Source organism: Glycine max, chromosome 15 (assembly GCF_000004515.6).
Source record: "Glycine max cultivar Williams 82 chromosome 15, Glycine_max_v4.0, whole genome shotgun sequence".
NCBI classification, from domain to species: domain Eukaryota; kingdom Viridiplantae; phylum Streptophyta; class Magnoliopsida; order Fabales; family Fabaceae; genus Glycine; species Glycine max.
Window position 1 is genome coordinate 49,221,985 of NC_038251.2, and position 27,780 is coordinate 49,249,764.

The following is a 27,780-nucleotide window of genomic DNA, read 5'->3' on the forward strand; positions in this document are numbered from 1 at the left end:
TTCTTCATCTGATGATAGGTCATTACATATCAAGACTGGCTTGGCTTCATTTTCTTCTAGAAACACATACTTCAAATGAGTTGGTAAAGCTTTAAACTCCACCTTTGGCTTCTCTGTTAGGCTGTCTTTCTTCAAATCTTCAAAGGCATGCTCCCCTAAGGGAATCTCCTTCAATTGGTCTAAGTCTTCCAGTCAGTCTCTGAGATCTTTATCTTCTTCATTAGTCAAGCAATCAACTACATTTATTAGGACCTTCTCCAATGGGGAGTGAATGATCATGTGCTGCATAGCAAGATCGACTTCTTGCTCTATTGCCTCCACCTTGAAGCTTGTTTTATTAGACTGGGATACTTTATTGCCTCGAACCAGTTGAATGTGACTTTTTGGTCCTTCACACTCATCTCTAGGTTTCCATTCCCCATGTCGATGACACATTTTGTAGTAAGCATGAATGGTCAGTCTAGTATCAGGGGAATATCAAAGTCTTCTTCTATGTCCATGATCACAAAGTCCTTATTGACTTTTGGTCTTATGAGGTAAGACCTCATCACCACTCTCCTTATTCTCTTTGTTTTTTTCTCTCTTTTTCACCATCTTCTCTCTTTTAATTCTCTCCTTCCCCATTACTCACATCCTCTAATACTCCCTCATCTCTCATTTCTCTCTCATTATTCTCACTCCTTTGGCTTCTAGTAAGAACTGCCTTGCATTCTTCCTTGGGATTCTTCTCAGTGTTGGCCACAAAACTCCCTATGGATCTTTCAGCCAATTGCTTAGGCCCACTTGTACCTCTAGATTCTTGATTGCTTAGCTATTGCGATTTGACAAAGAAACCTACATAAATTGAGTTAGAGTATCTTCTAGCTTAGTGGTCTTCTCATGAAGATTAGGACCTTGATTGGGAGACCTGATGGATAGACCGCCTTGAACTTTGTTGAAGTTATTCCTAGGATGGGATCTCTAGCCTTGGCCTTGAGAGAAATTTGCCCCCTGATTGTACCCTAGAGGTCTTCCTTGATAGAACCCTTAATGGTTAGGATTAGCCATGTAGTTGACTTCTTTGGATGCATCGTCTTGAGCCATGCACATGCTTGACTCATGGACCCCACCACAGATGTTGCATCCCCCAATTTGCATGACTGAAGAATGAGCAGGTTGCATTGCATGCAACTGTTGAGGAAGCTTGTTCAAGGTCTCTATGAGGGTCTCAATTTGCTTAGTTAGGAGCTTGTTTTGATCTAGTAATTCTTCTTGAGATGTGATCTCAAGAAGACTCTTCTTTATGGATGTGTACACTCAATCATGAAGGATGGCATGGTCACTGGTCGTCATGTTTTCAATCAACTCCATAGCTTCATTAGGTGTTTTCAATTTGATCTTTCCACCAGCAAAGGCATCAAGAAGTTGCTTCAAATTTTACTACAAGATTCAAGTCAAGATCAAGAGATCAAGAAAAACAATTCACAATAGTATATTATTTGTTAAAAGAATCTCTTAAAAGATTGCAAAGGTTTGACCTTAAAAGACTTAAATTTTCAAAATCTCTTATAAAGTTTTTAAGTGGTTTTACATATTTAAAAAATATATATTTCTCTCTAGTAATCGATTACTAGAGGTTGTAACGATTACCAGAAACAAAAATGATTTTGCAAAACTTTCAAAAAGTTTAAATTTGAATTTTAAAGGTTGTTGTGTAATCGATTACCAGTAACGGAATTTTTGAAATTCAAACTGAAAAGACATGACCCCTCAATTATTAACTATGTAATTGATTACCACATATCTGTAATTGATTACCAGTGAGAAATTTTCAAAAATGACTCTGAAAAGTCACATCCCTTCATGAGTTTTTCGAAAACCACCAAAGGCCTATAAATATGTGACTTGTGTTCGAATATCTTTAGAGTTTTTTAGTACTTCATTGTCTTATTCTCTCAAAAGAAAACCTTTGGCCAAACACTTGCAAAACAATTAAGGATTCTTATAAGTTCTTCAAGTTGTATTATTCTTCTCTTAAAGAGAAAAAAACATCTTCAACACTTCAAAAGCAAACTGTTGTTAATCAAGAGGTAGTGAGTCTCTTGATTTGTAAGTTTTTCTAAACACGAGGGAAAGGTATCCCTAGGTGGTTCCGAAGTTGTAAAGGAATTTACAAGGATAATGGAAATCTCAAGTGGATTTCTTGAGGACTAGACATAGGCACAAGAAGTGGTCGAACCAGTATAAACTGAGTTTGCAATTCTTTCTTTCCTAAACTCATTTTACATTATTGCAGTTTAATTGTATTTTGCACATTTAAAGAAACATCAAATAAATTGTACATTGCTTCTTTTTCTACATATTAAGTCTGCATATTTCTTTTAAAGAAATAATTAAAATTTTTTAGGGGAAATTTTTAAATTAATTCACCCCTTCTTAAGTTATTGAGGCCACTTGTTTAACAAATTCATTCCAAGTAGTAAAGCTAAAATAGAAGTCCGAATATCATATCTGTAGGTACTTTGTTTGACTTAGGTAGATAAATATTTTGTGGATATATGAATATGAGTTTTTGATGATGCCAAAGTATAATGAAACAATATTGCTTCAAGAAACATTTGAGGTTAAGCAAACAGAGATTGCCTCACAATTAAATCAAGACCAAGAAAACAAAGATTAAGAAGAAAGCTAAGTCTTAGTCTATCTTTGTTAAAAGAATTTCTTAGTGATTGCAAAGGTTTGGTCTCACAACATAGTTTTTAAATTTATTATAAAAAGGTTTTAGAATATTTTTAACATTTTATGAAAAATACATTTTTTCACTAGTAATCAATTACCAGGCATTGCAATCGATTACTAGAAGTAAAATTATTTTAAAAATCTTTTTTAGAAAGTTTGAAATTTGAAATTTGAAAGTTGAAAATTGAAATTTGAAAAATTAAGAATTGATAATTGAAATTTGAAAAATTAAGAATTGATAATTGAAATTTGAAAATTTTAGAAAACCTTTCTGAAAAGACACATCTCTTCAAACATTTTGAAAAGGCACAATGGGCTTATATATATGTGTGTGTCTTACTTCGAAAAGCAAGAGAAGACAAATTTTTCTAAGAGAACTTAATTGTCAAATGCTCTCTAAACAAATCCTGACCAAACACTTGCAAATCTATTGAGAATTCTTCTAGGAACTTCAATTTGTATCATCTACTCTAAAGGAGAGAAATCTTTCTATTGATCTCATAAACTCAGTTGTAATCAAGAGACTATTTGTCTCTTAGATTGATTGTGAGAATCTTGAACACAAGGGTGAGGGATCCCAAGGTGTGTTCAAAGTTTGTAAAGGATTTACAGAGATAGTGGAAAATATCAAGTGAGTTGCTTGAGGATTGGACGCGGGCACAAGAAGTGGTCGAACCAGTATAAATTGAGTTTGCATTTCTCTTTTCCATTATCTCAGTTATTTTACTGCAGCTTACTTTGTCTTGTGCATTTAAAAGAACATTGTTAAATTGATTGCTCCTTCTGCATTCTGAGTCTATCATATATCATTTAAAAAGGGGTTGAAATTTGTTAGTGGGAAATTTTGTAAGACTTAATTCACACCCCCCCCCCCCCTTAAATTATTAGGGTCACTTGTCTAACAAGTGGTATCAGAGTAGAACTCTTGTCTAAAGTTTAAAAACTTCAAGAATAATTATGGCCTCATCTAAATTTCCATTTCCTAAGGGAAATTCTATTAATAGGCCTCTTATGTTTAATGATAAGGGTTATCGCTATAGGAATACCCGAATGCAAATCTTTATAGAAGCCATATATTTAAATATATGGAAGTCATTGAAATTGGTCCCTTCATTCCTACAATGGTAGTGGGAAATACAACTATAGAAAAACCTAGAGAACAATGAGATGAAGATGAAAGAAGAAGGGTTCAATATAATTTTAAGGCCAAAAATATAATTACTTCTGCATTCGGCATAAATGAATATTTTAGAGTTTCAAATTGTAAAAATGCAAAAGAAATGTGGGATACACTACAAGTAACCCATGAAGGAACAACTGATGTCAAGAGATATAGAATAAACACTCTCACACATGAATATGAACTATTTAGAATGAATCAAAATGAAATCATACAAGATATACAAAAGAGATTTACATATATAGTTAATCATCTTGCATCATTAGTAAAAGTATTTCCTAATGTAGATCTCATTAACAAAGTGTTGAGATGTTTAAGCAGGCAATGACAACCAAAGGTAACTGCAATTGCATAATCGAGAGATCACGCTAACATGACTCTCGCAACTCTTTTTGGAAAGCTTCAAGAACACAAAAGGGAACTTATGAGACTATACCAACATGAAGAAAATTACAAGAAGAAAAAAAGGAATTGCATTTAAAGCCTTATCTTCTATTCAAGAAGAAAGTGACAAAGAGGACTTGAATGAAATAGAAGAAGATGATGATTTCAGACTTTTTGTGAAGAGATTCAATAAATTTCTGACAAACAAAGGAAATCAAAGGAGATCAAACTTCAATCCAAAGAAGAAAGGAGAAGATTCCTCCTTAGCCCCAAAATGCTATGAATGCGATCAACCTGGGCACTTGAGATTTGATTGTCTTGTTTTTAAAAGAAGAATGGAAAAATCCAACAAGAAAAATTTCAAAGATAAGAAAGAAAATAAAGCATGCATCACTTGGAAAGATAATGACATGGATTCATCAAGTGATTCAGAAAACGAAATCATAAATCTAGGCCTCATGGTCATAGACTATGAAAGCGGAGAAGAGGTAATGTCTTCTAACTATGACTTATCTATTTCTTTTAATGAACTCCAAGATGCATTCGATGATTTGCATAAAGAATTTGTCAAACTTGCCAAATTAGTTTCATTTTCTAAGAAAACCATTTCAAGTTTAGAAAAGGAAATTTTGAAATTAAATGTAGAGTTAGAAAATCTTAAATCTAAAGTTAAAACATCAAAATTAGTAGATAAAAACCAATCTTCTACAAAATGATTAATACAAGAAAACACTAAAGCATCTTATTCATGTGAATGTTTTGATAACTTTAAAAAAGAAATTGTAGATTTAAAAATTTCTCTTGCCAAATTTACTCTTGGTAAAAATAATTTAGATATTATATTAGGCAAACAAAGATGTGTTTTTGATAAAGCTAGATTAGGATATAATCCTTAAAATAAAAAAAAAGATGTATAAAAACTTCTTTGCCTCCACTCAAAAGGATAGTTCCCCTTTCTTAACATGTTTTTACTATGGTAAGAAAGGTCATAGTGTATCAACATGTTATATTAAAAAGAATGGTAGTAGCATTGGAAAAATGGTGTAGGTTCCAAAAGGATCTTTAGTCAAAACCAACATTGAAGGACCCAAGAAAATTTGGGTACCACAATCAAAATATGATTATATGAATGAAGGAATCCTTAAAGCAAAGTTAGTACATTGATAGTGATTGATCCAAACACATGACAGGAGATGCATCAAAGTTTATTCATATTTCTCCCAAAAATAGTGGACAATGTGACCTATGGAGACAACAACAAAGGTAAAATTCTTGCAGTTGAAAAATAGGTACGAATCTTTCTACCTCCATAGAAAATGTTTTACTTGTTGATGGTCTTAAGCATAGTTTACTAAGTATTCATCAATTATGTGATAAAGGCTTTTTGGTATCATTTGATTCTCATAATTGCTTTTGATGTGACTAACTCTTTTTAAGCCAAGAAATGATGGTACTTTGAACGGTATGACATGCTCTGCTCTATTAATACATTATAAATTGCTAAATATTTTTCTTCTCCTTGCTCATGATTTGTTTTTTATGTTGACAAAGGGGAAGAGATAGATAAAAGATAAGATAGTTAGGGGATTATCTATTTTTTATTAGACAGATTTTTTTATATGAAATCTTCAACTGTTTCATATAAGCAATCATTGCAAAATCAAGGGGGAGTGAACGACCCAAATAAATATTCTTTTTTCTCCTAACCTACAGATGGTTGTCTTCATAAAAAAGGGGGAGAATGTGAATCTTGTAGGTTTTAATGATGTTAGAAAGAATTTACTTAATAATGGTTGTCATCATAAAAATGAGGGAGAATGTGAATCATACAGGTTTTGATGATGCCAAAAAGAATTTACTTGAGGAGAATGTGAATATATAAATACAGATGTTTGATGATGCCAAAGTATAATCAAACAAGATTTCTTCAAGAAACATTCAAGGTTATGCAAACAAAGATTGCCTCACAATTAAATCAAGACCAAGTCTTAGTCTATCTTTGTTAAAAGAGTCTCTTAGTGATTGCAAAAGTTTGACCTCATAACATAGTTTTTAAATTGATTATAAAAATATTTTAGAATATTTTTAACATTTAATGAAAAAGACATTTTTTCACTGGTAATCAATTACCAAGCATTGTAATCGATTAGGAGAGGTAAAATTATTTAAAAAAGTTTTTTCAAAAAGTTTGAAAATTGAAAATTGAAAATTTGAAAATTTCATAAAAGCTTTTTAAAAATACACATATCTTCAAATCATTTTGAAAAGGCACAATAGGCCTATATATGTGTGTGTCTGACTTCGAAAAGCAAGAGAAGAGAGATTTTTCTAAAAGAACTTAGTTGTCAAGTTTTCTCTAAACAACTCTTGGTCAAACACTTGCAAATGTATTGAGAATTCGTCTAGGAACTTCAATTTGTATCATCTACTCTAAAGGTGAGAAATTTTTCTATTGATATCATAAACTCAGTTGTAATCAAGAGACTGCTTGTCTCTTGGATTGTGAGAATCTTGAACACAACCGTGAGGGATCCCAATGTATGTTCAAAGTCTGTAAAGGATTTACAAAGATAGTGGAAAATCTCAAGTGGGTTGCTTGAGAACTGGACGCAGGCACGGGAAGTGGCCGAACCAGTATAAATTGAGTTTGCAATTAATTCTCTCTTCCCTAATCTCAGTTATTTTACTACAATTTACTTTGTCTTGGCCATTTAAAAGAGCATTGTTAAATTATTGTTTCTTCTTCTGCATTCTGAGCCTATCATATATCATTTAAAAGTGGGTAAAAATTTGTTAGTAGGAACTTTTGTAAGACTTAATTCACCCCCCTCTTAAGTTATTGAAGCCACTTGTCGAATAAGAGCAAGATAAATGACAAAAAGCAAAATCCCTCGTCCCATGTATTTAGATCCCAAAAACCACTTATTAAAAGACCATCCAATAATATGATACCACTTGCATATCTAAAACATAATTTTCCTTAAAAAGTATAACACTCAATTGCCTACAAATTCTAGACCAGAAAGCCGCAATCAATTTCAAGTGTTGTTGCAGTCCTTTAATAGCATATGCAAATGCTAACTAGTGTCCTTAATACATTATTTAATGAAGTAAAAGGAGAAATTTTTTATTAGGGTGCTTAAAATCATGTTGTTCATGATTTTTTTATGCTTTTTGTCTTATAATTTTAACACAAATACTTTATTTTTTTTAGTTTCTTAACCAATGTTCTAAGGACATTCATGGCCACACAACAAAATTCATGGACAGGAACAAAATAATTTTTATTTTTGGTGAAAATGGATAAACTATTTATTAAATTTTGTTGATACCTAAAAAGTTAGTCATTGAAACGATAGTTGCTAACTGAAAATGACTAACACAGATAAGTTGATGGAGGTAGTTGACGTGGATAAAGTGGGGTAAAGTTATAAAATGACTAGGGCAAAATGCTTTGAATAATGTGCAAACTGTTTTAGAGAATGTGGAAGTCAGCTTAACGAACAAGGAAGTGGTTGAAGGAATGATGGCCATAATCTTATAGATTGTAGGGATTTTTTTTATAGTGCTTCAACTAATGTAATTGTTACTCGATCATTGTAAATAGGGCTTATCACATTATAAAAAACACATAAACATCAATATACAAAAACTGAGTCAGTTTTCTACCAATTACTTGCTTTATTTTTCTTATTTCACTTATTCATTAAAGTTCTTTATTGCTTTTAGTCGTTTATCACTCTCCTTTACGTAAGAGTAGCAAAAAAATAGTTTATCAGGTACAAGAATGGTCGTTGGAATGGACCAGGAATCCAACCAAGTAACATAGTCCCTTTCTTGGGTCAATCAATTAAAAGGAATCATCGCTTGGTACTTAGTCGTCACCATGGCTAAGTGAATTTCACCCCAACATAAAATTGGCACACTCGGTGGGACCCTAGTTACACCGTTGAGGTATCCAACTCTTCTAGTAGACCATCCTTGGAGTATGCAATTACGATCAGAGAAACAGAAAATGGAACCACCCACTAAACAATCTTCAAGCCATAGTGTCGTTGTTCAATCAAGAGTTGGGGCTACATTGGTAGCTTCCACATTTGCAATCTTTAATACCCCTATGGTATGCACGACAACCAATACCAATCATCCAGATTTATCCTGGAAGACTATGTAGACAGTTAGGGAGAGTTTCCAAACACTATAGAGCCAGTGCTAGAGATGGCAACACTTGTCCTTTCTATTGTCTGCCAGAAAATAGACATGGGATCCATGATATCATGCAACAACTCTCTGGGAAGTTAGGTGATATTGTGAAACCTATGGTTTTGAACAAATTCCAGAAAGCTCGAGAAGAGGAACACCATCATGGTCAATTAGAGGCAACGACTAATTCTACACCCAGAAATCAACTTTGTCAGCCTCTAGTCACTACACTTGTGATAGGTATTGAAGCATTTGAACCTCCTCCAATACAATTTGGTACATGTAAATGGCTAGGCATCTACCTAATGTCTTAGGTGCTATTAGACTACCACCATTACCCTCAACAACTCCTTTACCAATGTTTCAATCGTCATTAGGGTATATGGGCAGAGATTATATATGGGGGGATCCAAACAATCAATATACGGGACATCACCAGCCAATGACTAAGGGCAAACCACACAGATGTCATTCAATATGTCGCCCCAAAACATGACAATGCCACAAGTAGATGGTAAACAACACTCCACTATGACAGAGAACCCCATACCTACTTAGATTTAGGTGAGAACGACTGTCCCTCAAACCATAGATGCTAATATGATAGCAAATGCAATTTGTAAGAATTTTGAGGTGCGGTTGAAGCCAGTTGACAGCCTGGTGTACCTAAAAGCTTACCCTTAATGGATTGACAAGGTAGTCCATTTTCCAAGAGGATAGAAAATCTAAAAAATTTGCAACCTTCTTAGGCGAAGATGAGAAATCCACCATGGAGCATATTAGTTATTCCACAACTCAATGTAGGGAAGCTAGTCAAAATGATGGTAAATCATATCAGCTATAACTATTTCCTTTGTCGTTCACTAGCACAACATTCACTTGGTATTCAAGCTTGCTACCAAATTAATAGCTAGGCCAACATGAAACTATGTTTCCATGATAGATTTTATAAACCTTCACCGACATGTCAGTAGCTTATATGATGAATACTAAACAATCGACTAGCGAGTTAGTCGCTGATTTCTTAGAATGACTCAAGTGAATAAAGAGTAAATGTAATGTACTGCTTTCGAAGTTAGAGCATTCAACCATCATAGTTAGAAATATCACTGCATAGCTGCAGGGGAAAAATGAAGGAGGAACCTCGGTCATCTAGGAAATCTGTGTTTTGATGCTTAGGCTACCATCACCAAAGCAACAAGAATTAGTTTGAATGTGACATCTTCCTTAGAAGAAGCTATAGAGATGAGCAAGGGAGGTTGCCTAATGAAAGGCATGTAGCCAAGGTCAATGTTAGAGAAGGTGTTACCATCTTAAAGATAACAATAATGAATAAAGGGGATGTGAAGAATGCTAGGACATGAAGATCCAGATCAACAGTGCAAAATGAGTAATGGTTCTTGAATAACAAAAAAAAAAAGTTAGTTGATGGAGTATAGGCTTCCAACTAGAAGCCAGAAATAATGTCGACAAAGGAAGAGAGCCATGCAAAAGCAGAAAGGGCTATTTCATATGTTAAAGGAAAGTCTTATGATAGACAAAAAAACATGTGGCATAATATGAGTGATTCCCCATGAGCCCTATCCCATAACATAGTCATTCTCTCTAACCATTCAGGGAGTCTTGGCTTGGCCTTACAAAGGAAGTGTTGTTTTATTGAATACAGGTTAATGTGCGCAATGTCTTACTTCTATAGGTTTACAAGACCTTACATTTCAAAGGGATTTGCCCATTCGTTTATTCTATAGGCCTATTCATGTTAGTCACCATGAAGACCTCCATCATTAGGTTAAAGGACACCATAGACCCTCAACTTTTTTTCCTACTCATATGTTTGTACATAAGCTATGCACTCGTCGTATACCAATGGCAAATGAATGTTTTTATACATCCATTGTATCCCTAATGACACAAGAATATTTCTATGCACCCACCATATTCTCAAGGGTAATAGAAATATTTATGTGCACTTATTGCATTCCCAATGACAATGCATTTTACACAATCAACACAAAAAATAACACTATAAAAGGTTCCACTTAATTACATACAACATAGTACAAATCATAGAGGCAAGATTCCCTTACCTTACGACTTTCCCTCAAGCTAGGTCTTCGAAGAAGAGGATCTTGAGCTCTATCCATGGTTTCTCTCAAATCAATAGCACCAACACACCATATGAAATACAATAAATCACACTAGAAGGAGGATTGAATAGTACGTTAGATAACTTTTTTGGATTTTTTCACAATGAAAGTGATTTATAAACAAAATAGTTCACAAGGACTATCGTCTAATGACAAGTAAGATTTTTGCAAGTAGTCAAGTAGTAAAGGATTGTCGTCCAATGAATATTAGATAGTAGTTTAAAAAAACTTGTATGCAAAGATGTGTCAATAATATGCCATAAAAATACTATGACAAGCTAAAAAAGAGTAGTAGAGACACTCAGTTTTACATAGATTCACTCAACTTGAGCACATCAAGTTTGCATTTACTAGTTAGTAAAAGATTCTACTAATCAAACTTAATTACAATAAGTATTTTATCATATCACTTCTAACTTACAAGTATTTTGTAGGCCACTAATGAGACAAGCTTTAAACTCCCCTACATCTAAGAACATCCAAGTATTATTTTATCACTAAGTCAATTTTGACTTTCTCAAACAACCATTTGAAATAGAATAAGAGATTCTAACATTCACACACTTTGTTTACAAAGAAAATGCTTATCTCAGAACAAAACTTTGCTAGGAAAAGAATAAACTCTCTAAGCCCAATGTTTCTCTCAAAAAATATCCTTTGGTTTCTCTTTGAATTCTGGACTTGGCCACTTTTTCACTTCTAGTTTGTTTTTCGCTTCATTTTTATCTTCTTTTTTTTAACGTGTTGAAATGAGTTGTCTTCTATAATTGTTGGAAGAGAAGATCTTATTTAGGACCAACACATTCAATATTTTATCATTGTCAATCTTCATGGCGCATTGAGAGCTAGAGGTGTGAATCTTTCCAAATAAGGCCGCTCCTCAAGATTCTAATAGTGGATTGATCTTGAATTTCTAAATGTGTCTTGTACTCTTACATGTAAATCATTAGTAATTATAAATTTATATCATTGTTATTCATCAAAACCAAAGGGGATGAATGGATCATCTAGTTCTAACACCATACCCATTGAATAACATGCAAATCAAATATCTATACTGATAATAAAGGAAATATTCATGTGTGGTGTACATAATTCATTGGATAATTTTGTCCCTAAACCACTGCTTAAACTTCCAATATTCTCTTTCAAACTATTGTAATGTTCACTATTCTTTTAACCTCTGAACATTTTTCTTCCTCCCTGCTTCTATTTTATTAAAAAATTTAGAGAGGCACTCGCCCCTAGTTAGCATAAAGAAAAACGTTTCTTCACAATGTAAATAAACTCAAACGATATGTTGGAGTTGAAGAATTAGATTATTTATATCGTAAAATAACATTTTTTAGGGGCACTAGTTGCAAGGGTTTATTGATTAGTTTCAAAACACATCACTACGGTTGAACAGAAGAAGGAAAAAAAAAAGACTATATGCACCAATGAAAGAGTTGCCGTATATTTCAGCTTACTCATGCTAGCAAGGCTGCCAATAAAATAAAAGTAGAAGACAAAAGGGCGGTAGATATGAGTGGGGAAGGAAGACAACTAGTATTATATACTAGTATTTTACTAAGTTTGACCTGAAACACTAGGAAGGAGTTATATTACAAGGGAGCTAGTATATATAGAGAGAAACACTTGAGCAGCATCTCTGATCCAGAGACCAATACAAAGTGAAGCAGCATAAGCATACTTGAGTCTAGAGGTAGTTTTTCTTTCGTACGTGCTTTCTGAATCTGTCCCTCCAAATCTTCAATAGGCAAATAAGATTAGCTAGCTTCTTCTTGTGGTTGTTGTTTACGTGAAAGTTTCTTTTTTGGGTGAAAGATGTTGTTGGTTAATTTTGTTGTTTCTGTTTCTCTACGAGTTTTGTGTGTTCTCTTGCTTGGCTGGGTTATTATGTGAATTTTACATGATGAGATTAGGGATGACAATACGTCATATATTAAATAAAGACTTATGATTTGATCTATTTCAAGTCTGATATGATATGTTTAGTAAAAATATTAGACTTGAGTTTTTTAAAGGCTTATTTATTTATATAATAAAAAAAATTCATATTACATCAATAATTATGATTAATTAATTTATAGTACCCATAATTATATATATATATATATATATATATATATATATATAAATTTGATTTATCCTTATAATCACATAATTGTGTCGTATCATATATATAGCTTTTACGTTAGTTTTTCAAGTGTATTTTATATTATTTTTTTTATGTAAGTCTTATCACGCGAGTTATCATACTTTTTTAAGCATATTTTTTATTGTCTCTTTCATTAATATTTTAGGTTTTTATTCTTTTAAAAATTAAATTTAGATAACAATGGAAGGGATGATGATTTTACCATATATTATTTTTCAAAAGGTCATTAGTCAATTTAAAATTAAGTTAGTAAATGATAGACTTTTAAATAGGCTAATATAAGTCAGGTTAAACTTTTAAAAAGACTAGTCAGACATACAAAAAATTTATGATAAATAATAAGTCAAACTTAGACCTTAGTTTTATAAAATAAGTCAAACCTATTTAGTCTAGTTTGACTTATTCAGATCCCTAGGTGTGATACAAGTCTATTTGGCCTATTGAGATATGGCAAATGCTAACGATGCTAACTAGTGTGTCATTAGGGTATTGGTTAAGGAATTAAAAGGAGAATTTTTTTTTATTAAGATATGTAAAATTACTTTGTTTATGACTTTTTTTTATACTCTCTTATGATATTTATAATAAATATTTTTTCATGTTAACTCCTTAATCAATACCTTAAGGACATTGATTAATAAGGCCCTTAAGATATAAGCCACCGTGTTGGTGGTTTTGTTTTTTTTTATATTTAAATTTGTTGTTTTAATTAAGATAAGTAATAAAATGATAAAAAAAACCGTAGACTTCTATGCTTTATTTTTTTAAGTATTTTTCATTGTTAGGTAGAGTAGAGGACACACTAATTTAATAATTAATTTTCCCTTGTATATATGCTTGTTTAAAATCAACTGAATTGCATCGATAATGTTTTTGTCGGATAGGGAGCGAGAAAGGAAGGTGTATGTTGTTGCCTATTTCACATTAGCTACCACCAATCAAAGTTATATTATCAGGTAATCACATCATTTGCACAACTATCTTTTGTGTGTTGTTAAATAAATTTGTCTGATATTTAATATTTTTTTATTATCAATGGTCATTTCTATTCGTTAAAAATCAGTATTCATTGTCTTTCAAGGATCTCATTTGCTTATCTGTTAATTGCATGAAATAAGTATGCATTCATGCTCTATTTAAGCCTTCTTTTGTGTGAAAATAGATAAATTTCAAATATTATTACATAAATGACTTTTTATATTTTAAATATTTTATCAACATCTCTTATTATACTCTATCTCTCTTTACATATTATATCATAAATCCTATGGTACATATTTTTTTCTTTTTTTATTCTCTCACATTGAGATTGAGTGTCTATCAAATATTTTTCATAAATCTCACGTATGTAATGGCTACACCAAATTTATTTATTTACAGTGTGTATTTTTCCAATAGACAATACTTTTATCCGAATAAATGTTGTATATATATGGCACAGGACTGCACTTTCAGCGCATTTTTTTAGTTAAAAAAAAAAAAACATTGTCTATCAGTGACCATATACAACAAGTTTAATAGAAAAGTGCTACCGAAATCAATTTGAATATACAGTTTTGTTTTTTTTTTAAAAAAAAAAAGTAATTTCCAAAGTTATTTCAATATACAACATTTCTTAAAAAAATGATATATATATATATATATATCCAATGAAAGATGTTGTCATCATCATTCTCATCTCTCTCTTAGTAGCTAGTTACAATTGTGAAATGATATGGTTCAAGATTCATAGTAAAGATATCTTAATTTATCATGCATACAAAAATTCAAATGAAGCTAACAAGTAGCATAAAAGTGCATAACTATCAGTCCTAAGAATGAGTGAGAAACATCAAATTCGAAGACATACCTTTTCTTGTAGAGAAAAGGAGAGATAAGGTTGGCAAAGGTCTCGGACTTCACATCTCGCTCTTCACATAATTGATACAATTTTTGGTGGAAAAAGGTGGAAAAAGAGACACAGGTATAGTGTCTAAGCATAAGTGGCAAGGCAAGAGAGTCTAATAAAAATGAAAAGCTTGTCTATAGCTAAAACCAAGTAGTTATGCAGTTCTTCCCCGACATAACCCCGAGCAGAGTGTATTGCAAGCAATTTCTGAAATGAAAAGTGAATTTATGAAAATAGAAAACCCTAGCAGACCAGCTCTTACCCAAACATTGTGAAAATGGGGTAGAGTCCTAAAATTGAATTAAAGGGTGAAGTTAGGTAACATCAACAAAATCTTATAATGAATCAGTGCATACTCATTGTGAATATGTAATTTATGGTGGAACAACTAGTAGATCAACTCTTGCCCCCACATGACAGCAACCCACGATTCCATAATGGAACCCCATAGTGTGATGATGAACATCCTAAACGCTTGAGGGGTTCTATAGTGGATGCTAGGAGCTAGCAGTCTAAGTTTGGTCCCAACATTGTAGGTCGTAGCCAGGGTGACTGGAAATCAAAGGCCCCAAGGTGGTGGCCCACGGTGACTAGAATAAAAATATAATATAATTATAACCAGTTGATAACGGTTCAATTAGGCTTAAATAGTTAAGTTTTGAACCAATATCTTTATCGATTCAAATGACCATTCCATTTTAATTAAAAACATTCCATTTAACCCTGTGACATCCTTTCTTTAGTATTTGATCTCTTGTTGTTTTAATTTCGTTTAACTTTTAATTGCAAATGCAAATTAACTCCTTATTTTATTCTACAAAGAAGGCTAGCAATACTTTCTTTAATATTATCTTTTTCTCACTAATAAGTAATAGCTAAATTTTATTGAAAACCACAAATTTTGATAATTTTATTTTTCATTTAATGAGACTCTTTTGGTTTAAAAGTTAGTTAGATATATTAAAATTTGTGATTTTTAATAAAACTTAATTAATAATAGATAAAGTATTAAAAAGAGTATTAGATAAAGTCTTACCAATACTCCTTTGACAGACAAGCTTCAAAGGTACTTTCATAAACAGTAAATAAATGAGGAAGAAAGTTTCAAACAAGAGAAAATAAGTTATGTATTATAATGTAAAATTATTTTACATTAGTATTCAATTATAAATTAACATATATAATAAGTTTGTTGATATTTATAATAACTACTTTGAAAATCATAATAATAACAATATTTTATTAGTTAATAGTATAAAATTATTTTAATTTGTCATGACTATTAAATTCTTTAAATATTTAATATACCACTATTTTCATAATGAATGATATTATGGTGATCAGTGTTATGAACAACTTTAATAAATGTAAATGTTAATTCCTTCACCTTAACTTCAATAAGTTACAAATTTTATAAATGTCATTGTTTTATTTGAATAATATAAAGTTTGAATTAACATAAAGGTCAAAGGATGATCTTCTATTTAGCTTAATTAAATATTTAAATGACCAACTTTTAAACTCTGTCTATATCTCTAATAGACTATTATTCAAGAAAAATTAGTGTATTGAATGAATTTATGAATTTGAGAGCAGTACAATAGCATTTTAATATAATTAACTATTTATTGCTTATGTTCGTTGTCTTCCGTTATAATTCACAGATAGTACAAGGGGCTGGCGATGGATGCGATAGCTAATGTACCGGGTGTTTCTGAAATTGCTAATTATGTGATTACATTTATTAAGGGTCAAATTGGGTACATATCCTCCTACGATGAAAACCTTGAAAAGCTTATAACCGAGGCTCAAACTCTGAAGGATACTCAAGACGGTGTGCAACACCGGGTTGTTGAGGCTGAAAGGAATGGAGACAAGATTGAAAATATTGTACAGAACTGGCTGAAGAAAGCAAATGAAATGGTTGCTGCGGCAAATAAAGTTATTGATGTTGAAGGAACTAGATGGTGTCTGGGACATTATTGTCCCTATCTGTGGACAAGATGTCAGCTGAGCAAGAGTTTTGAAAAAATTACAAAAGAGATTTCAGATGTCATAGAGAAAGGAAAATTTGATACAATTTCTTACCGTGATGCCCCTGATCTCACAATTACACCATTTTCTAGAGGTTATGAAGCACTGGAGTCCAGAACATCAATGCTGAGTGAGATTAAGGAAATTCTTAAGGATCCTAAAATGTACATGATTGGGGTGCATGGGATGGGTGGCGTGGGTAAAACAACTCTTGTGAATGAGTTAGCTTGGCAAGTGAAGAATGATGGCTCGTTTGGTGCTGTGGCTATTGCGACCATAACCAGTTCTCCAAATGTGGAAAATGTCCAAGACCAAATTGTTGTAGCTATATGTGGTAAAAATCTTGAACACACGACAAAAGTAGGAAGAATGGGAGAATTGCGTCGAAGGATAAAAGCACAGAACAATGTTCTCATTATTCTTGATGACATTTGGAGTGAACTTGATTTGACAGAAGTGGGAATTCCTTTTGGTGATGAACACAATGGTTGCAAATTGGTAATAACTTCCAGAGAACGTGAAGTGCTGATAAAGATGGACACTCAAAAAGATTTTAATCTTACAGCTTTACTGGAGGAAGATAGTTGGAATTTGTTCCAGAAAATAGCAGGTAATGTTGTTAATGAAGTTAGTATAAAACCAATTGCAGAAGAAGTGGCAAAATGTTGTGCTGGTTTGCCTCTTTTGATCACAGCCGTGGCAAAGGGTTTGAGAAAAAAGGAAGTCCATGCTTGGAGGGTTGCCCTAAAACAACTAAAGGAATTTAAGCATAAAGAGTTGGAGAATAATGTCTACCCTGCTTTGAAGTTAAGTTATGATTTTTTAGATACAGAGGAATTGAAGTCACTATTCTTATTCATTGGTTCATTTGGACTAAATCATATCCTCACTGAAGATTTGTTTAGATGTTGTTGGGGGTTGGGCTTTTATGGTGGCGTGGACAAATTGATGGAGGCAAGAGACACACATTACACATTAATAAATGAGCTTAGGGCCTCTTCATTATTGCTTGAAGGTGAACTTGATTGGGTTGGAATGCATGATGTTGTACGTGACGAGGCTAAATCAATTGCATCTAAGTCTCCTCCGATCGATCCGACCTATCCCACCTATGCAGATCAGTTTGGCAAGTGTCATTATATTAGATTTCAGTCTTCTTTGACTGAAGTCCAAGCTGATAACTTATTCTCTGGGATGATGAAAGAAGTGATGACTTTGAGTTTATATGAAATGTCCTTCACCCCTTTCCTACCCCCTTCTCTCAATCTCTTGATTAAGCTTCGCTCATTGAATCTAAGATGTAAATTGGGAGACATAAGGATGGTGGCAAAACTCTCAAATTTAGAAATTCTTTCCTTGGAGGAGTCTAGTATTGAAGAGCTCCCAGAAGAAATAACACATCTGACTCATCTTCGTTTGCTAAATTTAACAGACTGCTATGAACTAAGAGTCATTCCTACAAATCTTACATCAAATTTGACGTGCTTAGAAGAATTGTACATGGGGGGTTGCAATAGTATTGAATGGGAAGTTGAAGGAAGCAGAAGTGAAAGCAAGAACGCTAGTTTAAGTGAGTTACAGAATTTGCATAATTTGACAACTTTGGAGATATCAATCAAAGATACTTCGGTTTTGTCAAGGGGCTTCCAGTTCCCTGCAAAGCTCGAAACATACAACATATTGATTGGTAATATTTCAGAATGGGGTCGGTCTCAAAATTGGTATGGTGAAGCTCTAGGACCCTCAAGAACGCTTAAGCTCACGGGCTCTTCGTGGACGAGCATATCGTCGTTGACCACAGTTGAGGACTTGAGGCTTGCTGAATTAAAAGGGGTTAAGGATTTGCTGTATGATTTGGATGTGGAAGGTTTTCCTCAATTAAAGCATCTGCATATTCATGGTAGTGATGAATTGTTGCACATCATTAACTCAAGAAGGTTAAGGAATCCCCATTCATCCGCATTCCCCAATTTGAAGTCTTTGCTTCTTTACAATCTATATACAATGGAAGAAATATGTCATGGTCCAATTCCAACACTGTCTTTTGCAAAGCTTGAAGTTATTAAAGTTAGAAATTGTCATGGATTGGATAATTTACTTTTGTATTCCCTCGCAAGAAACCTTTCTCAACTTCATGAGATGGAAATTAATAATTGCAGATGTATGAAAGAGATCATTGCTATGGAAGAACATGAGGATGAGAAAGAGCTTCTTGAGATTGTTCTACCTGAATTGCGTTCTCTCGCATTAGTTGAATTAACTAGGCTTCAGAGTTTCTGTTTGCCTCTTACAGTCGATATGGGTGATCCATCCATTCAAGGAATTCCTCTAGCACTGTTTAATCAACAGGTAAGGTCATAACTTACAACGGCTTCAATATTTGAATTCATTTTTGCTACTTAAATATTTAACTTTGTAAGTATTTTCTCAGTATTTTCATTTAACAAAATATTGTATATATACTTTAATCGTAATCTATAATCTTAAATTTCAATGTGTTTGTAGATATAATTTTCTATTTTCCCTATATATTGTGGAGATGCCCTAACAAAATACCTCTGTCATTGTCATTTTTGATTTATAATATTGTATATTTTCATAGGTGGTGACCCCTAAACTTGAAACATTGAAGTTGTATGACATGGATATTTGCAAGATATGGGATGATAAACTTCCACTTCATTCTTGCTTTCAAAACTTGACACATTTGATAGTTGTCAGATGTAATAGTTTAACAAGTTTATTCGCATCCTGGATGGGAAGAGGATTGGTCAAACTACAATATCTTAATATTTACTGGTGTCAAATGTTGAAAGCCATATTCGTCCAAGAGGTAAACATTATAATTATATAGTTGCAGTGTGACTTTTGAGACTTTTTTACCAATTGTTATTTTAATTCAAAATTACTAAATTAGTAATTTTGAAATAAATATTTATTTTTACACAAATCAAATTTATATTATAATAAATATTATTTAACATATAAATTATATACTATATTTATGATAAATAATTTACATTATGATATATTATTATTTTGATAGTTGATAGTTTATTTTTAAAAAACATTCAAATTTAAATTAGAATTAAAGATATTAAAAACGATAAATTAAAAGAGATAAGAAATTATGTTAAACACATACAATGTTATATCATACACATGTTAGGAGCATATTTGAGTTTTGAAGATAAAAATATATATTTGTAATTGATTTTTGATATTTAGTTATAGTTCATTAAAAGGTTCCATCATTGTTAAAAACATCATAAGATATATCACATGCATGTTAGGAGAGTAAAGTTGACTACATGAGAGAAGATTATTCAAATAAGAAAGAAGACCTATGAAATAGACAAGCATACTCACATGCACACACATAATATTTTGTGTATCAAATTTTTGGTTAGTGGACTCAAATGAAAGGATATATTTTTTATTCTACTCAAATGTTCAATGTTAAAATTTTGAGACTAGTCATTCTTTGGTTTCTTTTCATGAGAAGTGACAATGACGAATCCTCCCTTAACTCGTCTTCCCTCCACCCAACCCTCCCCATCCATCATCACCATCCGTTTACCCTTCCATCCCATCTTTCATCCTAGTCTCCATCCTACAATCCCCTTCCATCTTTATGTTAACCGTTTCGCAAGTGTATCAAATTTGTCACAAATAGTAAAGTACTCGGAAGTTCGAATGTTGAATCCACAAAGACTTTGTTTATACTTAGATTGATGCAAATTACAATTAAATTCAATTATTCAATTATTCCTTTAGCAAGAACTACTAGCTAAGAAAATTACAATTAAATTCAATTATTCCTTTGGCAATGAGGTTTGATGGTCACTTAGCTAGTAGATCTACTTGTTGAAAGAGTTGATGCTTGCTTAGCTAACAGATAACCAACCGGGTCTACTCTCTAATCCAGCAGATGCTCACTGAGCGAGTTGTCTTCAAATTTGAAACTTCAGCTTTTCTTACACTTCAAAAACACATAAAAAACCTAATAAAATTTACTGGAATTAACTAAATAAAAATTACTCCTAATAATAAGTAAATCCAAACTAAATGGAGCCAACACATAGCAATAAATAAGAAGAAAGTGAAATAATTGCTATGAATTTAGAATGAAACTGTAAGTGTGAACAACAATTATCATACATCCCAGGGAAGAAGGATAAGAAGGATAAGAAGGATGAAAGGTTTGAATCTGTCCACTTTCAAGATGTTCAAGATATCTATTGGCAATAGAAAAATCATGGTTGATATCCTGAAGTTTATGAAAAGAATTTGGAAAGAGAAATATTTGACACATGCAAAGAACAAAGTGACGGTTTGGATGAAAAGGGGATGACCAACAAATATGGGAGTAAGGTGCGTCCAAATATGTCTTTTGCTAGTACGACTAGAAAACGTATTATACCACACACAATGTTGGATAATAAATACCAAAAAAAGTGTTGGATAATAGAGGGGATCAAGGTAAACATTTCACTAATTTTAATTTGTCTTATAAACTGAAGATATGGATATAGTGAACAAATTAAATAGACCTATATGGGTCTAGTGACCAATATAGGAGACACATACTTAACTCAACAACAAGAGCTACCCCAATGGGACCATCTTTTGTTTTGCTAGAAATTGATGAGGACTTTAGGATGTTGGCGAATGGTGATATCAAATGGGCTTAAAATAAAGCAACCCAACCCCCAATTCCATATCACACCCAATTCTACCAACTCAACTTAAACATTCAACATTTAACAACTCAAAGTCACAAAATCAACACCAAGAACTCAACACAAACAACAAACTACATAATTAAAACTTCTTTTACCCAAACAATTCCTTAGGGTTTCCAAGCTTTTGAAGAAGAAAATTGCAAGGATGAACTTGGTGAATCTTTGGGATCTTTTTTAGCTTATGATTCAAGAGTGGCTAATATAACCTAGATCAACCTTAGCACAAACTTAAACTAGGTTCTAACAAAATATCCATTCAAGAGCTCAGTTACGCAATGAGATATCTAGATTTCAAAAAATGAAGCTTCTATTGCGTGATTCTCACCATTATCAACTAGTGAGAAGGAGGGACTCAAAGCACAAGAGCAATTGAAGGGGAAAATAAGATAGAGAGGAATGAGAGTTTTTCAATGTTGAAAGGGATTAAGAGAGGTGACTGATCTCTTTTACTATCTAACTATCCATTTCTTCTATTCCCACCTCATCTTCTACAGGTTTTTGTGTCCAGATTTAAAGGAATGGAGGATTGGTAAAGACCTTAAAAATAATGGATAACACCTTTTGAATACTTTCCTCATCATAACACATGACTCCATATCATTGTTCATATTCTTCATCTTGTTTGTTGAACTCCTATGGAAAGCCTTTTTTTATGGAAAAACTCATTGTTTTTTGTCTCCTTTTTTGCTCCCAAATTTCCTCCTCAAGCTTTAGAATATCATCCAACTCCTTTTTGGTTCTTGAAATCATCTACATGACCTCTTCTGATTGTCTTCTGTTATAATTAACTATTGTAGCTTTCTTCCATGTTTTTTTTTAATCCTGTCAGGATGTGTTCAAAGTGTTTTTCAGTCTTTTTCTCCCCATTCCACTAGATTCATGATAGTTCTTGTTAGATTAGTAAGATTTGCATCTCCTGGGATCCAAGAATCCCTTGTTATGGCTACACATCCCTCACTTTCATTTAGCCAAACCTTCTCAAATTAATTTGTATAGTTTTTTCCATTTTGTTACTCCGCTCCTTACTGCCAATTTGCCTGCAGAAATCAAAGCGGATCAGATTGTGATCAGATTCTTTCTTGCCAATTAATGTACAAACAGTTGCATCCTTCCATATTATTCTCCAAACTGAGTTAACAAGAGATCTGTCCAACCATTCCTCCGCTGTATAAGGATCATTTTTCTTGTTGGACCATGTGAATCTATAGCCCTCATAACCCGAGTCATGGAAACCACAATTTTGAATGAGATTCTGGAATAATCTCATGTTGTGAAAATTCCCATTGCTCCCCCTTTCTTATCTTCAGGGCATAACACCTTATTCAAGTCACCTATACATAGCCAAGCTTCATCCCCCAGAGTTTTTTTTTTACTCTCAGTCAATGGCCAACTTTTATGTTTCTTCTCAGATTTAGGAAATCCGTAAACAATAATAGTTTTGAGTTTCTCCTAAGATCCTCCACCCGTAACCTTTAAAGTAATGTGATTTAACTGTAAGACCTTCTAATCCAATTACCAATTCTTTTGGCCCTGACCACCCGTCACCTTCATCCCACATCAAAAACCTTCTAATCCAATTACCAATTCTTTTGGCCATCTCTTCAAATCAATACCCTAGAGGCATGTCATAGATACGGACCCAAAACGAGCACTTGGTCAGGGCTATATCTCTTGGATTATCTCTTCCTTCTAGGTCTTGTAAAACTACCAAATTTTCTATCATTCATGCCTCTATACTTGACCTTTTTGTTACCTTCTCATTGTCTATCGAAATCCGCAATTCCATATCTTTCCTCAGTTTCTTGGTTTTGTTTATTTTATTACTATCCAGAAAAAAAAAATACAAAATCCAAAATATAATATTAAATGCTCAATATGTATGACTAATACAAATTATGTGACTTAATCAGAACGAAAATAAATTATTATATGAACATAATAACCGAATGTAATTTAATAAATTTATAACGTTGTGTTAAATTTCCTTTAAAAAATTGTGTAAAATAAATTAAATTAATGGAGACTAGTAACAATAATTAATTTAATAAAATTAGATAAATTATTATATTTTCAAAAAAAAAAGAATTAAATAAATGGAAACTCATAAAATTAATTAATTTAATACAACTAGGTAAAATTATTACATTATGTAAAATAAATTAAATGAATGAGGACTCATATAATTAATAAATAATATAATATGATCAAAATTATATTATTTATCACGATAGAGACTTTATTTTTTTATAGAGAAAATAGAAACCGTTAGCCTTACTTGATTCACGACTTTTATATTATATTCAAATAAAATTTTTTAATATAATAAATTAATGAAATTAAAATTCATATTATGAATTTACAAGGTTGATAAAAGTCGTACATAACAGTTATGACTTATAATTTTTTTATTCATATATGAAAGTTAATATGTTTCATGTTTTATATTTTAAAAAAACATTGTTCATATTTACAATTTCATTTTGGAGAATTTGAAAAAGTTAACGGCTTACCCTACTAAGTAAGAATTATTTCAAATTCTACAACATTTCAATACTTTTGAAACAAATTTATAAAAAACAGTCGACTTCCGAGTTTCATGTGACACTTGTGTATTAATTTGAAATATACTCTGTAGGATCAATTTCCAAACTCGGAGACAGTGGAAATCAGCATCATGAATGATTGGAAATCAATACGGCCTAATCAAGAGCCTCCAAATTCCTTCCATCACAATCTGAAGATTAACATTTATGACTGTGAAAGCATGGATTTTGTCTTTCCCGTATCCGCGGCTAAAGAGCTTCGGCAGCACCAATTTCTTGAAATAAGATCATGTGGCATAAAGAATATTTTTGAAAAAAGTGATATTACTTGTGATATGACCCATGTTTACCTTGAAAAAATAACTGTAGAGAAGTGTCCAGGCATGAAGACCATAATTCCATCCTTTGTGCTATTTCAGTGTTTAGATAAATTGATTGTGTCCAGTTGTCATACACTGGTCAATATTATAAGGCCATCAACAACCACAAGTTTACCAAACCTCCGCATTTTAAGGATAAGTGAATGTGATGAGCTAGAGGAAATTTATGGAAGCAATAATGAGAGTGATGATGCACCATTGGGCGAGATTGCTTTTAGGAAATTGGAGGAATTGACATTGAAATACTTACCGAGGCTCACAAGCTTTTGCCAGGGAAGTTACGATTTCAGGTTTCCATCACTACAAATTGTAATTATTGAAGAATGTCCAGTGATGGACACTTTTTGTCAGGGAAACATAACCACACCAAGCCTCACAAAGGTGGAATATAGATTGAGTAGAGATAATTGGTATAGGATTGAAGATCATTGGTATGGCGACCTTAATACTACTGTTAGAACAGCTTTCACTAAAAAGGTACACATCAACCAAATTTCAGGTTCTTAACTCCAATTCATATTCCAACCCTTTGAGGTTAAGAATTTTATGCTCTGCGTTACATGCTTAATTAATGAAATTAAAAGTCCTATATGACTTTATAGCTTTAGTTAAAAGTGGTACATACTACTTGATTTAAGAAAGTTAATGAACCATATTTCATTACACAAATCTTACCTAAAAGTTAATTTTTTTTTTCAATTTACCTTTTATTGAAACTTAGTATTAGAAATAAAAACGAGTTATTTGAATAAAAACCTCAATTAATTAAATGATATTGTAAAGATGATAATATTAATGAGATAAAATTATTTGAAATTTTCTTATATGTGATATCAGTAGGAGTAACAGCTTATAACTTCTTTTTTTATTAAAAAAATTATATTATATATGTAAGTAAATATTTTGTATTTGATCATTAAAATATAAAAAACATAAAAAAAACATTATTATACTGATAACAATTTCATTTTTTATTATTTTGTTGCTTATTTTATATTTAAAATAAAAAATCATTGCTCATATTTAGGATTTCATTTTAGAGAATTCAGAAGTGTATACGACTTAAATTCTATACTATTTCATTACTTTGAAACAAAATTTCTCCTGTGCGGTAAAAAAAAAAAAAAAAAAAAAATCAACTTTCGAATTTCATATGGCACTTGTGTATTTAATTGGAATATATATTGCAGTATCTATATGATGACTGGGAGACGCTAGATATCAGAAACAACAATAATTTGAAGTCCATATGGCCTAATCAAGTGACTCCAAATTTCTTTCCAAACCTGACGAAAATTGTCATTTATCGCTGTGAAAGCCAGTATGTCTTTCCCATCTACGTGGCTAAAGTGCTTCGGCAGCTCCAAGTTCTTGAAATAGGCTTGTGTACCATAGAGAATATTGTGGAAGAAAGTGATAGTACTTGTGAAATGATGGTTGTTTATCTTGAAGTACGGAAGTGTCATGATATGATGACCATAGTCCCATCCTCTGTTCAGTTTCATTCTTTAGATGAATTGCATGTGTCCAGGTGTCATGGACTAGTAAATATTATAATGCCATCAACAATCGCAAACTTACCAAATCTCCGCATTTTAATGATAAGTGAATGTGATGAGCTAGAGGAAGTTTATGGAAGCAATAATGAGAGTGATGAACCACTGGGCGAGATTGCTTTTATGAAATTGGAGGAATTGACATTGAAATACTTACCGTGGCTCAAAAGCTTTTGCCAGGGAAGTTACAACTTCAAGTTTCCATCATTACAAAAGGTACATTTGAAAGACTGTCCCATGATGGAGACTTTCTGTCATGGAAACTTAACCACAACAAGCCACATTGAGGTGCGATGCCTATATGGATGGAGTAATGAAGAATCAGAAGATCATTGGGATGGTGACCTTAATACTACTATTAGAACAATTTTCACTAAAGAGGTACATATCAACAAACTTCAGGTTCCTAGTTCCATTTCTTACTCCTACTTTTGCGGTTAAGAATTAATGTTCTGTTTTATGTTGTTGAGTATCCAGAATACAAAATAAGATTTGAATTCATCATCAGAATCAGACGACAGCTGAATGTGTCTATCATTAAGACACTGAGCTTTAGGTATTTAGGTATGGCCATTATTTTGTGTTTTTGATTTTTATATCTTTCATAATACTTTTAATCATTCGGCACATTGGGCTTTTAGATTTCTGCTCCATGATTTTAGTGGGTTGCGTTACTCTTTATTTCTTTTGCATTTTTAGTGTTATATGAGTGGGAATGGGAAGGGTGGGATGGGATTAGCTGGAACTTGTGTAAAGAATAGTAGCCACTCAGCTGCCTATAGGTTTTTCGGCTTTTCTTTACTTTCGCACTGCAATTTACTCCAATGGATGATATATAATTAATTTTCCTTGCTATCTTTTCTGTAGGTACTGGTTTTGATTTGAATTTGACACATCCGACACTTGCCTTTTGGCCAGCGAGTCCTTGCCAATAAATTAACATGCTTTGGTCTCTTCCATGCTTGTCATCAATAACAACACTTGTCATCCGACACTTTCCTTTTTGTATTTAAATATTGAACTTTATGTAACAATATGTGATGTGAAATTTATTTTTCTTATCCTGTTGTTACTCTGAATATGTAACATCCATAAAGAAATCACTTGTTATATGAACAAATTATATTGTTTATAGAATCATAACTTCAAAATATGAGGTTGCTACTTAGTTGGGTTAAGCATGTGAAGTCACGAAGCCCAAGTCACATTTGATTGTGTAGCCACTTAGCAATTCTTCAATCATTGTCAAATATGAAATCTTGGTGAATTCCATCACCACATTAATTTTCATGAATGTGATTGTGTCCATTGTGTTTAACTTTGGAGAGATAGAGCTTGCAAATGCAACTCCTTATGTGCTATTATCCAACTCGTCTGCGGCTGTGAAGAAGATTGTGGGTAACTTAGAAAGACAGAATCTAAAGGAAATTAAAAAAAAAAAAAAAAAAAAAACTCCAGGTTTATGTTGGATTGGTAGATCAGAAAGATAAGGTTCATATGTTTCTTGCAGTGAGGGGATCAATCACAGGAATATTGAAGTGATAAAACCCACAATATTGATTGTGTAAGGAGATGCAGATATCTATTTTTATTTATAGTATATAAATCCTGAGGCCTGACATATGACTTTTATAATTAAGTTATTCCTTTCATCCCATATGAGCATTTCATTCTTGTGTGGCTGAGTGGTTCAATATTTCACTTTGTCACTTTCTTAGGTCCTGTTTGGGGGTGATTGTGAGTTTATGACTTACGATTTTTAAATATATATAATTTTCAAAACAAAGCGTGTTCGACAAAAATCGAGTTGAATTAGTATTCAACTCAATTTCAAAACAGTT

General features: G+C 32.4%; 1 protein-coding gene across 2 annotated transcripts; it reads left to right on the forward strand.

The window, feature by feature from the left end:
• The first annotated feature begins 12,233 nt into the window (after positions 1-12,233).
• LOC100807425 (disease resistance protein UNI) lies at positions 12,234-27,245 on the forward strand. 2 transcript variants are annotated; one of them, XM_006598097.4, is made up of 8 exons: positions 12,234-12,337; positions 13,678-13,749; positions 16,346-19,064; positions 19,318-19,548; positions 24,096-24,860; positions 25,574-26,320; positions 26,417-26,503; positions 26,807-27,245. In XM_006598097.4, exons 3-7 carry the CDS (start codon positions 16,365-16,367, stop codon positions 26,426-26,428), a joined length of 4,455 nt encoding a protein of 1,484 aa, XP_006598160.2. In that variant the 5' UTR covers positions 12,234-12,337; positions 13,678-13,749; positions 16,346-16,364; the 3' UTR covers positions 26,429-26,503; positions 26,807-27,245. The 2 variants fall into 2 exon arrangements, with proteins under 2 accessions (XP_006598160.2, XP_040865438.1); XM_041009504.1 differs by having other exon boundaries at positions 12,235-12,337; positions 26,435-26,503.
• The last annotated feature ends 535 nt before the right edge of the window (positions 27,246-27,780 follow it).

Coding starts and splice junctions, on each gene's coding strand:
- LOC100807425 (XM_041009504.1), top strand. CDS start 16,365: ATGGATGCGATAGCTAATGTACCGGGTGTTTCTGAAATTGCTAATTAT. Junction 19,549..24,095: donor AAGCCATATTCGTCCAAGAG/GTAAACATTATA, acceptor TATACTCTGTAG/GATCAATTTCCAAACTCGGA. Junction 26,321..26,434: donor GAACAATTTTCACTAAAGAG/GTACATATCAAC, acceptor AAATAAGATTTG/AATTCATCATCAGAATCAGA.